Source organism: Tachysurus fulvidraco, chromosome 22, assembly GCF_022655615.1.
Source record: "Tachysurus fulvidraco isolate hzauxx_2018 chromosome 22, HZAU_PFXX_2.0, whole genome shotgun sequence".
NCBI lineage: Eukaryota > Metazoa > Chordata > Actinopteri > Siluriformes > Bagridae > Tachysurus > Tachysurus fulvidraco.
In genome coordinates, this window is record NC_062539.1 from 7,283,442 (window position 1) to 7,298,665 (window position 15,224).

The 15,224-nt window shown below is 38.4% G+C and overlaps 1 protein-coding gene across 14 annotated transcripts in view; it reads right to left on the reverse strand.

The window, feature by feature from the left end:
- ptprsb (protein tyrosine phosphatase receptor type Sb) overlaps positions 1–15,224 on the reverse strand; it is a 125,326-nt gene that overhangs the window by 89,403 nt on the left and 20,699 nt on the right. For 11 of the 14 annotated variants that reach the window (XM_047806214.1, XM_047806212.1, XM_047806213.1 and 8 more), the window contains exon 2: positions 3,565–3,690. In XM_047806214.1, the coding sequence (XP_047662170.1) occupies positions 3,565–3,690 (126 nt within the window). Of the gene's footprint in view, positions 1–3,564; positions 3,691–9,259; positions 9,323–13,139; positions 13,214–15,224 lie in introns of those variants that run through there. The other 3 variants (XM_047806219.1, XM_047806220.1, XM_047806221.1) reach the window with 2 other exon arrangements.

Here is a 15,224-nt window from a genome sequence, read left to right on the forward strand (position 1 = left end):
TGCCTCATACCTCTAGGGCTGAGGGATTGACTTCCACCTCTGCCCTGGGTGTGTGGAGTCTGCATGTTCTCCCTGGGTTTCAGGGGTTTGCTCCAGGTAATGGAGGTTTCCTCCCAAGTCTTAAGACATGTGCTGTAAGATGACTGATATCACTAAATTGTCCACTAAATTGGTGGGCAATTGTGCCCTGCAACACCCCCATCAACCACCATACAGGGTGTCCAAAAAGTCCCCAAGTCCCTGTTTCCCCTCATCCCTGTGTTTTTTGGTCACTAGTTAAATCTATTAAATCTCTAGGTTTATTTACAGACCTCACTTCAGTTCATCACACACCAAACCACACACACACACACACACACACACACACACACACACCCACACACATACACACACACACACACACACACACACACACACACACACACACACACACACACACACACACACACACACACACACACACACACACACACACACACACACACACACATACCCAACCACACACACACACACACGCACACACACACACACAATCCTCTTATTGTTTACATCGCCTTGGTCATGTCCTATAGTGTATTGTGTTGTCTATCTAGACTGTCTTTTGTCTTGCACTTTTTGCACTAGGTTGGACACTATCTGACTAGGACAACTTACACTTAGTCCTTAGCTCTGTGTTGTCTTATGTAGCACCATAGTTCTGGAGAAACGTCGTTTCGTTCCACTATGTACTGCTTCAGATATATGTGGTTGAAATGGCAATAAAATCTTCTGGACTCTTGACTAGACACACACACTGCTAACAATTTGCTACTTTCCACCAAGGAATAAAATGAAAGTAAATGAAAATCTGCAATAAAATTCTGATGAACTGCCTCTAGTTAAATCATTGGTCTAATAAATGCGTGTGATTGGACAAAACAAACACCGGACATGCAGCCGAAGCAGAGCGTGATTACATGTTTGCTGAGCTGTGGCCAGTTTTTTTTATAGATATACATTAAGTATTTCGACAATTTGGTTCAGTCCACTAAAACGCTTGTAGACCAGCATAATGATTCATTATGCAGATCATACTGAGGGTTCTGTCTTACTACAAAAAAATAAAATGATGCAACACGAGTACATCCTTTCTCTCTAAAGATAGCTGGCATGAACACACACACTGCTCTCTCCCTGTTCAGTGCAGTGAAATTCAGCACTTAATAGATGCTTTTAACTTGTTCTCCAGCAAAGTGAGATTCACAATTTGCCATAATAAGGCGAATAGAAGGTGCATAAAGCCCAGAAACACGGCTGCTCTATTGACCTGCAGAAAGTTGCAATCAATATATGAATGCAGCTCAGTGCCCATATCATAAAAGCTTTAAACAGCAACAAACAAAGGAAACATGATTATCCAAAGCACAACCCAATGATTACAGAGTGCACAATAAATTCAACAAGGTCATTTTTAGCCCTGTTACACCTGGAGAACAGAAATGTGTTATTAAACACATGCCGGTGTGGGAGCCGGAGGGCAGATTTGTGTCACAAAGCGACAAATGCTGTAATGAAGTAAAAAGGCTAATATTTCATGGCAGACAAAAAGTCGGGGCGGCGTGAGTGGCACTCGCCCCGGCCGATTTAGTGCTCTTCTGTCAATGTGCCGACGGGAAACGATAAATACGACACCGGTGTAATTCCGCCGCTGAATCTAATAAAGCACGGCTGAGCTCGGCCTCTGTCCACTCGACTCCGGATGCAGAGTGGATCGAATTCCCGCCGGACACCAAATTGTGTGCGTTTGTGCATGTGTGTGTATGTGTGTGTGAGAAAGGGATGGCTGGGGGTGGCGGTTGTAGTCATAGATACCAGCATTACCAAGCGGAGGATCATTGCCTCAGTGTCCTGTTGCCATAGCGTCGGTTCAAACAGAGCCGACAGTGGGCTCACACTCATCTGTCAGGGCTAAGCCAGGCCTGGTCCTCACCATGGCAACCAGATCCCACACCTCCTCTCTCCACACCCCCGCCTTCATCCCCGTTTTTCATTCAGAGACAAGAGTTTCTTCACGTTTCTGCCTGCCTGAATAGAGCGAATCAACCCTTTTTATTACAACCAAGGAACAAAAGTATTTAACGTCCTAATGGGTCGAGGGACGGGAATGAGAACGATTAGATAGAGTGCGACGGAGGCAGAAAAAAAAAATAAATGGAGAAAAGAAATAGATGGAGTGTATGAGTGAGTGAGAAGAAGATATATATATATATATATATATATGACTAAAGTATATATGGCTCTGTATTCACAGCATAACAGAGAGATAGTGACAGTGAGCAAACTATTGATGAGCTCTAGAGATAAGAAAACAAAAAGAAATCGCTGGAGACTGAGTACTACTCAGGGGCGTTGTCTCATAACGTCTCTCGTTTCACTATCACTGACTCTGCTTTTTAGCGTTCGCTTCTGATCTCGCAGAATCTTCCAGAAGCACTGGGACGTCTTCTGCTCCCTCAGCAACACAAGGCTTTATATTCACACCTCTCCATAGGGAACTGTTCCACTGATGTAACTCACACACACCCTTACACACACACACACACACACACACACACACACACACACACACACACACACACACACACAGTCTCTACAGTCTTACACAATGGCACTTTTTCAACCATGAAAACAAAGGGACCGAACAACCTTGAGGGACGAGAGCGTCAGCTGATGCTATGTCTTAAGCAATGATGTCACATGCTCTGTTGTGAGTGGAGCACACCATCGCCATGACAACTATCATTATAAACCAATCGAGGAGGGAAGGCGCTGGCAGAGGAGGAGGAAGATGTGTAATCAGCGTCGGGCATGCACGGGCCACGATCGAGTGAGATGTGATAATCAGAAAAAATCTGCTTGACTAGAAATAAAAAATGGGTGAATGGTATGATGGATATCTCTATAGTTCCATTCTATAATATATAAAAGCGTTAAGTTTTATTGGTGCTGTTCATGGACGCAGAACGTGAGAAAAAAATTCTAATACATTATTAAAAGTAGAGTGTGAATAATCAAGGATAGAGCAGTGCACTGTTACTGTTACTAACCACAGGCTTATTATTTTCTTATAGCATCATGGACTATATTTATTACATAACAAACCTTTTATCTATTTATCCTTGAAACAAGATAATCCGAGCTCCTGTTATGTTACAGCAGCAAGTTTTCTCACTAGCATCTGTTATTTTAATGCTAGTTTTTTCTATGGAAACGAGTGAGCGTATCAACATAACGTGCGATGTGGATTACAGCTGTGAATGTCCGAGCTGCTGATATACAAAATTAACCACCACATTTTGACTAATCAGAATTGAGAGCGAATCACACGGTGTCTGGATTTCTTCCGAGAAGTTTAGCAAACTGTAAGAAAAGCATTCGGATTAGCGTCTAATACCAATCTGTAACCCTCTGCCCTCTCTTTGTTAACAGCTGGCAACAGTTCGACTAAACCCCACATGTACAGGCAGTATGAGACATGACACTGACAACTGAATGATAAGATTTCGTTAAGGTCTGGATACGTACCTAAGGAAAGGCAGGTGCGGGACAAAGAGGAGAGCAGGAGGGTCAGCAGGAGCAGAAGGGCAGAGGGACGCACTTCCAGTGAGATGCGAGCCATGACGAGGAAGCACACACGATCGTCCAGGCGCACTGCAGACGAAAACAGACACGAAGTTAACTTCACTTAGATTATCCCACCTATACAATCTGAGAGAAAAGTACGCTATTTCAATACGCTTACCACAAAACAAAACAAAAAGAAATGTATTTATGTCTAATATTTACAGGACCTTACAGAGGTTGTTGATTTGTTGTAATAGAAGAAAGATGTAATAAATGTGTGTGTCGGATGATGTGATGAAGCTGAGAAAAGTTGTAAATATGGAGCAACTTACATCGTTTAGAGGCAAGAAAACCGACGTAGAATGCTAGTAACTTCGCCCACTGATACACGTTATCGCTATGGCAACCAGAAATAGAAATGCCTACTGGCGACATCATAGTGCAGCGTGTATATGATATCCGTATCACTGATGTACAACCTGCGCTACAATGAAATCAACCCCAGATGTTAGTTCTTCATCCCATTCTCTGTACGGCGATCTGTGGTGCTCGGAACCCAGACATGATTGTAGCTTATTATGTCACTACGAATCCACATGTTTCAAAGTGGAAAGGCTACAGTCGGGTGGGAAGATTATTAGAGTTCAGGAAATGAGCTATTTGACTATTTTGTGCTCCAGCTGCATTATTAATATAATCCCCAAAGAGTCATTTTACAACCATCATCATGCTATTAAAAGAATTAGGATAACTAATCTAATTGCCGATCAAAAATAAATAAATAAATAAATGATAATCAAACATGCAATTTAGCTTTGCTATAAAAAAAGATGACTCTTTCTGAGTGGGAGATAATTGTGCTTTAAAAGAACATGTCTATTGTTCACAGCTGAAGCTGTTTCTGGGATTGTATTTTCCTTGTTCTGGTTTCAGTTGTTTTAATAACACAGTCAGGAACATCTGTGTCTTAAAAGAGAAGCATCTCTACTTTAAAAGAGAGCAAAGAGAAGGCATGTTGGTACTCAAGACCAACAATTCAAAAATATATTTCGGTTTTAATTTCATTATTTATAAGTCCTGAGTGTTAGATCAAGCCGACACTGGAGACTCCCTCCGTAAAAGTTACATAACCATGTGAAGGATTTCAATTTTTTTCTAGACCGGAAACAAATCAGTTTCTTATCACGTTTAAAGGATGTTGAGTTCCTGTGAAGGAGCTGCGACGTGTACAAATGATAACAAGCGCATTCACATCAAACTGCTCTGAATTACAGCAGGCACTACCGTTACAGCTGATGTTACTGAAAATGGATCGATACCTCATGTCAAAAACAAGAGCCGGGCATAAGTATTCACCCCCTTGAACTATTTCCACCTTTTGTCATTTTACAACCTGGGACTGTGTAGAATACAACTGAGCTACCTGAATTACACGGTGTGTCTGATACCATTGCAGGTTTTTCAGATTTTGTGTAGACTCAACAAAATATGTAAAAGTCATGGGGGGCAAATACTTATTCAAAACACTGTAAAATCAAATTAAGAAATGTTGAAACAAATTTAGCATGCTTATCTACAGTAAATGTGTGTGTGTGTGTGTGTGTGTGTGTGTGTGTGTGTGTGTGTGTGTGTGTGTGTGTGTGTGTGTGTGTGTGTGTGTGTGTGTGTGTGTGTGTGTCCTTCCCCTAAAATGATCTGTAATTTGCAAGCTAGGAGAAATTTGTCAAGTCGCTTCGTATCTTGCTTACTAATCACTTTTAATATTCACGGTGAAGGGAAAAGCGGTGTTTCACTGACCTTACTAAAGCACACAAGAATTTATATCCTGGGCTGATGTAAAGAATCTTTCTACAGCTTTCAATACCTGTTTTAGATGGTATGAGCATACAGGCAGTTCCCCAGTTAATTTAAACCAGAGACGAAAAAGTAAATGATCCTCTTTCTATTCCTTCTTATTATTTTTGAGAATAGCACACATGTCATAATTACAGAGGTAAAAAAAAAATTTTTCCATCATGCTGTAATTAATATCTTACACCATGATGAAAGAATTGCTTACTACCACAATGCAGCTTATAATGAACAGTCCACTCAGAAACAAATCTAGGCTTAAGTGCTCGGGAAGGCTTCACCGTACTGGAGGTGTGTCGTAACATAATGCATCGTAGCACTCGTGCTCCTGTCCGACTATAGCGGATATGGATTTCTTTTTACAAGGGCCCATTAATTATTGAAAAACTTCCCCATTGCCCTGTGTGTTTTCCTGGCCAGCTTTCACATTAAGTGTGGTGAATGGCCGGGTCTGTGTGGAGCGAGCCGTTTCTCAACCATAACATTTGCCTATCCGCCAGTCAATATCTACAATAAGTAAAATCCATTTCTCTTGTTCTTGCGCGTGCATGTGTGTGCATGTGTGTGTGCAAGTACTCCTCATTACTCCTAACTTGCTATGTGGCGTGATAAACGAATGCTACGAGTGAGCCATGATGCTTTACGTCTTTTGATCCCTAGTACACGCCTTCATAAACGAAAAGCCTTTTTTTTTTGTCTTTTTTTTTTTTGTACTTAACCGAAGCCAGGGTCATTCGAGTCGATCGATTCCAGATCGATTAATTTTTTTATTCCTAGAACAGATTCATGAACACGCTGTTCGTTTTCTAAAAAGGAAATGACATCGGATGGGAAAGGAGTCGGATAGTGATCGATAGCTACATAAGTAATCATCCTGCATCTCTAGGAGATCAAACACAGCGGTGGGTTGCTATGAAATATCCAGAGTGTGATGAGTGTACAATCCAATAGGATGCCGTTTGTAATATTTACAACCATTTCAGAAGATATTAAATGACACGACAGTTCAGTATTATGTCCCTTGGTTGAGGATTTGCCTTAAAAAAAAAAAATCTAAATATTAGAATAAGAATAGGTGATATGGTCAGAATATTAGAAATAAATAAAATATTACAATACAGCATCACAATACACCATATACTAAAATTTTCAGTTCTGGGATTTTACTAAATACACATGCTGCATTATAAAAAGTACAAAGATTTCGGTTCCCTGTGACATGATGTCTGATGCATACTGTATGGCACATAAAATTAGAAAGAGTTTCAAAGTCGGCATCTAATGGGTTGGATTTGAGAGGATTTCTAGAAGACGTGTTTGTGTCACATTTTTTTTTACCAGTCTGCCTAGAAACAGAGCCAGAATGACGCTATACTTCCCTCGTGGAAAAAGGAAGCCGTCATCTTTACAGCTGTGACAATGAGCACTTCACAGGTTCAGCTTAAACGCATCTCGGTGTAGACTCGTCAATTTGCACAGCTTTCCTCAACGATCTACATTTGCACGCCGGGCTGTTTTTGTAGGGACTTTACAATTTCACACCCCTAAACATGACGCTCAACAAAACGAGCAGTGATTGGTTGTTTTACAGTCAGTCAGATGCCCTCTTGGATGGTCCTTGGGCATTTAAAATCTGTTACGGGGTCCAGAATTTCTGCTGTTCAAATTCGGTTCACTTCAATTCAATTTTATTTGTATAGCATTTAAACAATAGGCATTGTCTCAAAGCAAAACATAAGACATAGGACATACGTAGAACAAAAAGTTAATTATACAAAGATTAATATTATAAAAAAGTTCAAGATTAATATTAGACTTATATTTAAATGTGTTTGTATTTATCCCCAATGAACAAGCCTGAGGTGACTGAGGTGACTGTGGTGAGGAAAAACTCCCTTAGATGGAAGAGGAAGAAACCTTGAGAGGAACCAGACTCAAAAGGGAACCTTTGGGTGACACTGTACGGTGTGATTATAAACTGTTATAAACACCAGAGTGTGTTATATGAATAATGTCCTTTCTACAGTCATATACACTCTGGAGGCCTTACTACCCCAATCTTACTTCTTTATACCCTTCTGTCTATTTGTCCTACAAAATAATTCAATTAATAAATTTTTATCTATGTCTGTTTAGAGTAAACAGGAAGTAGGTTCAGTCTTATAAGAACTGCCTCGAGTTTTAACTGGATTCAATCAGACGCCTTGTCCAGTCTTTCACTGATGCCTAACTAACTAACTCTCTTACCCATGATGTCTTTCCCAAATCAAGGAACTATTATTTATAGCTGAGGTAAAGAATTGCCACCTAAATATACTTTCTCTGATTTACTTTAGATTAGGGGTTTGTTCCAAGTTCACTAGACACACTATCAGACAACGGACAAGAGAGCTGGGATTTAATATCTCTAGGATTCCTGGGATATAATTTCTTTTTAATTTATGGCATTATGGATTCGTTTAAGACTGATGAAAGCACATGCAATAAAAGTGCAACTTAATATTATTATAATGAATTGAATTATTATTTCCAAAAGACCTTAGAGAGATATGCAGGTCTGTGCAAATCGGGCGTATAGATGATGGCGTATTTTCTAAAATAAAATATTAAATCTTATATTAGATATAATATATATTCGTATTCGTTTATATTGTATATCTCTTTATTAAGAGTTTTATTCTTATTCCTTTGTACAGGTGTATGCTAAAAGTTAAATAAATGTTATAGATGTTTTTAAAAAAGTCTTATGTGACACAAACACACACACACACACACACACACACACACACACACACACACACACACACACACTCTCTCTCTCTCTCTCTCTCTCTCTCTCTCTCTCTCTCTCTCTCTCTCAGGAATTAAATAAAAATGAAACTATGTTATTTACACCCCCAGATACACACAGAAACACATATAGTAGGTACTTGATAGCTTATTCACTTATTTTTCACACGCGGACACACACAAAAAAACAAAAACTTGATTTTATAACTTCTTTACATAAACATTAAAATTTTAATTCATGTAAGGATAAACTACACAAAAAAGCTAATTTGTGTACATTAATATGAAACAAATCCTTATTCAACATTGTTCCTGAGGCTTACATATTACACATTCATTGCATATTTAAAGAAATTGAAATTTAAAAAAATCGTTTTACCTTGTTTATGTCTGTTTCCTTTGTTAAATCACTTACTTAGTATATTGTTAAATATACTAATTTTGTAAAATAAACTTTTAGAAAAAAAAAGAAAAGGGTGATTTTGTGAGGTGAAAAGACCGAACTAAAAACCCCCAGAAAAAAACGACACACTCGTCCTCTCAGGAAATAAAATGGTGATAAAACTCCCTCAACAAGCCCCCAAACCACCTACATACACGCATCCACTCAGGAAGTTATAAGGTTATGACATATCTTAACAGTTATTTATTTCACACTTATACAAAGGCTTATAGTCTTTTGACCAATCAGATTAAACTAAATAAATTTTGCCTTTCCATCTCAGTTCTGGTTATTTCTACTGTCGGAAATTTTTGGAGAGCCCCCCTCCAAGTGGACATATGCCAGGGGTGAATTACAGCCAAATTAATAGTCCATAATAGATAATAGTCAATAATAGTCTTTCACACTTAATACTAAAATAATTAAACTTAATGCTAATTAATTAATACAATAAATACTTAATTACTAATACTTAATAATACTTATTAATATTTTAATACCAATTAATTAATCACACTTTAAACTTTGTACTTAATACTATTTGAATTTGAATAATAAGAAAACTTTCCAGACCTGGATGAGAATGAGCAAAACTCTTTATTGGTGCTGATCAGCCACTGCTTCCATTGAGCTCAAGGAGGAAAAAACTTCTAAGTTGAAAGTATCAAAGAAAAACCCAAACAGCGCATCCCCATGCCACCCAAAAAGTTCCCCCACAAAAAAGCAAGCAAGCAGGAGCAAGAGTGCCCCCTCCAAAGGAATTTCCTCAATATATACCCTGGCACCTCTAGATGTGTCTATACCTTCTTACGTCAATCCACCTGACCTGTCTGACTTTTCTCCTGACACTAAAGAATTGCCCATTGCCCCCTGCCTCATTTCCGAGAAAAACAAGTCTGCCTTTTACCGAAAATTAAGTAAGGCCTGTTGGGAGATTCCCGCCGAACTTCAATCCCGCCGAACTTCTGCATTATTATTAAAAATATGCTGCGATGAACTTCTTGTACTCTTCCCTGTCACGTATCACACAGAAGACATGTCTCATGGACCAATCTCCCAATCTCCCTTTATACAATTACAATGAGTGAGTTTTTCTCTATCTTTTTCTATGTTTTGTATATGATGATTTGATATGATATGATTTCTCCGGATTATACGCCTATATATATATATAAGATGATTACCTGTATTGTATACCTATACTACATGATTACCTGTATGTTTACTATGATTACCTGTATTGTACGCCTATACTATGTATATGTTGTATATGATTACCATGACAATCACATATAAACCATTTGCCCTACACTACATTAATCACGTCTCTACATATAACATAAAGATATAAAATGATCAGATCAGTGATGATACTCAATCCCTCAATCACCTACCATCACCTATGATATAGGAGTTCTGATTTAGGATATGATTATGACATATATGATCATATGTTAGGATATGGGGGTTTTTTTTGGTTACAATAACATCTGGTTCAGAATCAACTAATTATATATCAGTGGTATTCGACTTATGATTACGTTTTTTATCTGATTAGTAAAAGTACTGCACTATGACTTAAGCTAAGCTTTTGCATATTATAATATTGTTTTGCATATATGTGGAGATCTGTTTATGCTGACTCCTTAAATTTGCTAGACAATGATCTCAATCTGTTTGCACGTGCATTTTATTTTTAAGTCTAAGTTCCCCTGTTCTCGCCTAAAAAACAGGTTCCCTTTTTCTTGTTTTTCTCAAATTCTCAGAGTTCTGAGTACTGAGTTTTATAACTTCAATAAACCACCTTATTTCTGTTAACATTTGTCTGAAGGCATCTAACACTATATATATATACATATATTATATTTGTCAAAAAATGGAAGGAGACAGACCTGTATGCAGGATAGCTTCAAATGAAAGGGGTTTAATAAATGATAAAGACAACGACATAAAGACGATAACAAAAGCAATACAAATGAAGACACTTAACAAAGACTAGACATGACGAGGGGTAAACGTAACTAATGATCCCAAGCTGCACTCGGCAACGCGGCTCACTTAAACATAAAAAGACACGATGACACAATAAGGATCAGGTGTGAAGACAGGGAGGGGCAGACGAAGGCGGGGCAGACACGTGACGAGGAAGATAAACAAAAAAGGCCAAAAGTCCGGGCTGAGTCCAGACAATATTATAATCATATATTATATTATAACATCAATTGTAATAGTTCATACAATAAGAGCACATATCAAGATTTTTTCCCAACACTACTATGGAGAGATCTGTAACCATTTTGGAGCATGAAAAGTTTCAATATTATGGACTGTCGAATTGATTCATTTACAACAAAGAAAACGAGGCTGTTACGGTGTATAAGTGGTCAGGACCAGGACGCGTCTCTACCTACACATGTGTCTCTGTGTATGTGGAGAAAGTCATAGTCTTTTTGGCGTTTGTTACCTGAGATTTATTGTCACACTTTTAAACATCTAGAACATTTCTTTAACTTTTAACATACACCTGTACAAACAAACGAGAATAAAACGCTTAATAAAGAAAACACTGCTCTTAATCATCTTTTAATCGTACGCCTGTACAAACAAATAATAAACATGAACTTTTGTGACCTTTAAAATTATGATACACATGACATGACCTTTGATCTTTAGGGGCAATAAAACTGTGAAAATTTATTTGACGAAATGTGAAGTATATATTTTATATACAGTATATGGTGGCTTAGTGGTTAGGATGTCCCACATCTCCAAGACTGAGGGTTTGAGTCCCACATGTGATGCGTGTGCATGTTCTCTCTGTTTTTGGGGGGCTTCTTCTGGGTACGTCAGGTTCCACTGTCTCTAAATTGTCTGTAGTGCGCATTTGTGCTGTGCACTAGGTGTAGAGAATGGATGGATGGTTTGGGTGGAAATGTGTTGGGTTTTTTTTGGAGTTCAGTAAGTCAGTGGTTATGTTGGGGTACAAGTGTGCCTCCGATCTGTATCGGTATTTGTTTAAATGCGAAAACATTTTCAGCTCATTCTGAATAACATATTTGATTGGGGTTACATCCCTAACACGTGATATAATTTCGTCAAATTGCTTTACCCTTAACTTCACACAAGTACTCCAAGTGAAAATACCGTAACACTATTCTCATAATGGTAAAAGCATTGGGACTGAAATAAATGTTAGTGTATCCTAAAGGCTCCAAATGATCTCTGAAACGTTTGCGCTCTCTAAAACACCAACTCCTCGTACCCGGCTTTATTCCTGTTGTAACCTGCATGACCTCCACCAAATGTTGCAGCATACTGTGCTTCACAAATACCGTTAAATAAAACATCGTACCAGATGCAGTCATGGCATGTTTCTGCGGGGGGTTAAGGGGGAATAACACAATGCTATACCTCTGATCCTGTTTTGCTGAGCAAATGCACAATTAGGGAAAACACTGCCTTCAATTGATAATTAGCAACATGTTAGGATTGTTTTGACACAAGTACAAGTAAGCAGGTATTTTGCTGAACAGGAGCCTTGTGCTAATGTGTTCTTTAACTAAAGCATCATGGATGGATTATTTTCTCTCCCTCAAATGCTATCTTTCCTGTCATGTGGAGAGTCACTCAGACTTTCCACAGTGGCTATGACCCCTAAAGTCACCTACAGTACTAAAGCTGAAAAACATAAAAAGCATCTTTAAAAAAAATAATAAATCAAATGATTTTTAAATGATCGACGGCAGTGAGCTAACATCTCAGTTTATTAAAATAGCCAGATCAGTAGTTAGCAAATAGCCTTCGAGGTAGTAATAATGATGTAATTAGCAGTTAGCAAGGAAGCGGGCAGTATAATCGACAAGCCTCAACAGAGCCGCTTAACAAATACAGCCTCTTGTTAGGTCTTGAAGATGTATTTAATGCTGCGTTTTACATCACACAATCCTGTAACGTTCGCTGACTTAACATTTCCATGTACAATATGTATGCAACGATTAGCCAGTGCCTCATCACTCGATGCTAAAAAAAAATTATTATTTAACAGATTTGTTCAAATTAAAACATATCCATTTCTGCACCATCCTGCTTTTCTCTGTGGATTTTTATTATTATTCTGTGAGATTATTTGCATGGTCTGTTATACTGTAGATCTTTTAGATATGAGATCTGCCTTTCATGATCTTAACAGAATTATGCTATGTTACTTCGAATAGGTCAATGCAGTAGCAGACTAGTTAGCACACTGTAGTTAGCACAACATAGTTAGCACAATGTAGTTAGCACAATATTCATGTTGGCTTTATTTCCCGAGATTTTTGTCCTGCCTGTGAATAGAAGTTTACGATATATGTGTACTTCATGAGAGACACACACACACACACACACACACACACACACACACACACACACACACACACACACACACACACACACACAAAAGAAAACTACTAACCACAATTTCTTTTTAAATCCGTTTTGGCTTCATGTCCTGATTTTGGTAATCTTCAGCAGTTTGGACGTGAATGCCTGCAAACACACACACACACACACACACACACACACACACACACACACACACACACACACACACACACACACACACACACACACACAACATGAAACGTTAATGGAATTATGCAACACTGTATGATCATTTTCATATTAAAACATGAAAGAATTCTTTAACAGGAAAATGTGATACACAGTAAACTTCCTTCACGGATATTTCTTCTATTTATTATATTCCGAGCCTGTGACCGAGCAGGTCAGTGAATCAGAGCCGTGCTGAGCTTGAACAGATGTTGCTGCTTTTCTTAATCACACATATTCAACATAGGAACTCGCTCACTCTAACTTCGTTAAACAAAGAATTACTGTGCTGCATTACACATTACTGTATTCAAAAAGACTTTAGAGAAATGTCAGGCACCCTTTGGAGAAACAGTTAGAGAGACATGCTGGGGTGTGTGTGTGTGTGTGTGTGTGTGTGTGTGTGTGTGTGTGTGTGTGTGTGTGTGTGTGTGTGTGTGTGTGTGTGTGTGTGTGTGTGTGTGTGTGTGTGCGTGTGTGTGTGTTTATGTGTGCATCGTTTCTCCTCCACATCCCAAGCTCTGTTCCTCATCTCTGGTGCAGTGAGGCGTGTCCTTCCTCATTGTTGCCTTGTCAACCACTTTTCCCTCACCTCCTACATCTATCTATCCATCTCTCTCTCTCTCTCTCTCTCTCTCTCTCTCTCTCTCTCTCTCTCACTCACTTTCTCTCTCACTCCTCTCCACCAGCCAGAAATCTGTTTGTGCAGTCCAGTCCACAGGCTTAGTCCCGGGGCCTCCGGGAGCATCATTTCCATGACAACAGCACTGAAATCCATCCAGCCGGTATGATCTTCCAGCCAGGCCTGTATGCGACCTTAAGCCTCATAGTTTCTGACATTAGCAGGACAGAACCAAACAGGAGAGAATGGAAGTGGTGCTCCGGATCAATGTATAGTACGAGTTTTAAGGCAATGGCAAGGTAGAGGGTGGAATTATGGGATTTGCGAGATGGAAGAACTTCTCGAAGCACAGTAGAGCTGTGTAATTGCAGGTGTATTGAAGAAGATCGATAGCAGACTTCAGGGTCGGTGTGGAGGAGCAGAACGATAAGCATTAACAGAAGGCTGCTGTATGACACGGGATCGAAAAAAACAGGTCTACCTTTTATTGTATTTTACTTTCTCCTTTTATCGTCTTTTTTTAAACCTTATTAACTACTTTACACGGGTCTCTTTATCTCCTACTAATAAAAATGGCCATTATTCAATCTAATCTCTATCTGTAGCATAAAATAAATCTGTTTACTCCAAACTCACTTAAAATGGAAGTCTAAGCAAAGTTGATGACAAACATCTAAAGCATGCGACAATGGAAACTATAAAGTCGTTCAGTTTAATTATTCCCACACTAATTCTTAAGTATTTCTGTATTCAGTTTCTACTCTGAAACAAAATCCAGTCCCATCTCTAAAAGGACACACTGTAGAGCTTCATTAAAATGTTCTTCAAAGGTATGCGTTTCACATAATGGGCTATTGACGCCCCAACAACTGTTCTTATTAGAAATAAGCTTTTCTGTTCTTTCCTCAGCACAGGGAAACATTTTGAAATGGTTGTGGATGATAATTAACCATATGTTTCAGATGCAGTAGACCGAGTATGAGATTAGGCTGAAAAACAATTCATTATTACTTTAAATGAAAATAATTTGATGTTGTTGTCCAGCACTTTGGTCAGTTGCTGTCAAGATTTATTTTTACCTCTTGTTAATAAGTGAACTTTAATGGCACAAAATTTTCACAGCAAATCTTTTTGATGATCACTATTTAGCAAATCATTTTTCAAAATTACATTGTTAAAATGACAAAGGTTTAGTTTAAATATTTTTATCTTATTTCAGCTAATTTAATTTCTAATTTCTATTTATTTATTTAGCTGTCTATTTGTTTGTTTGTTTGTTTGTTTGTTCATTTGTTCATTTATTCATTCATTCATTCCTTAAATAGC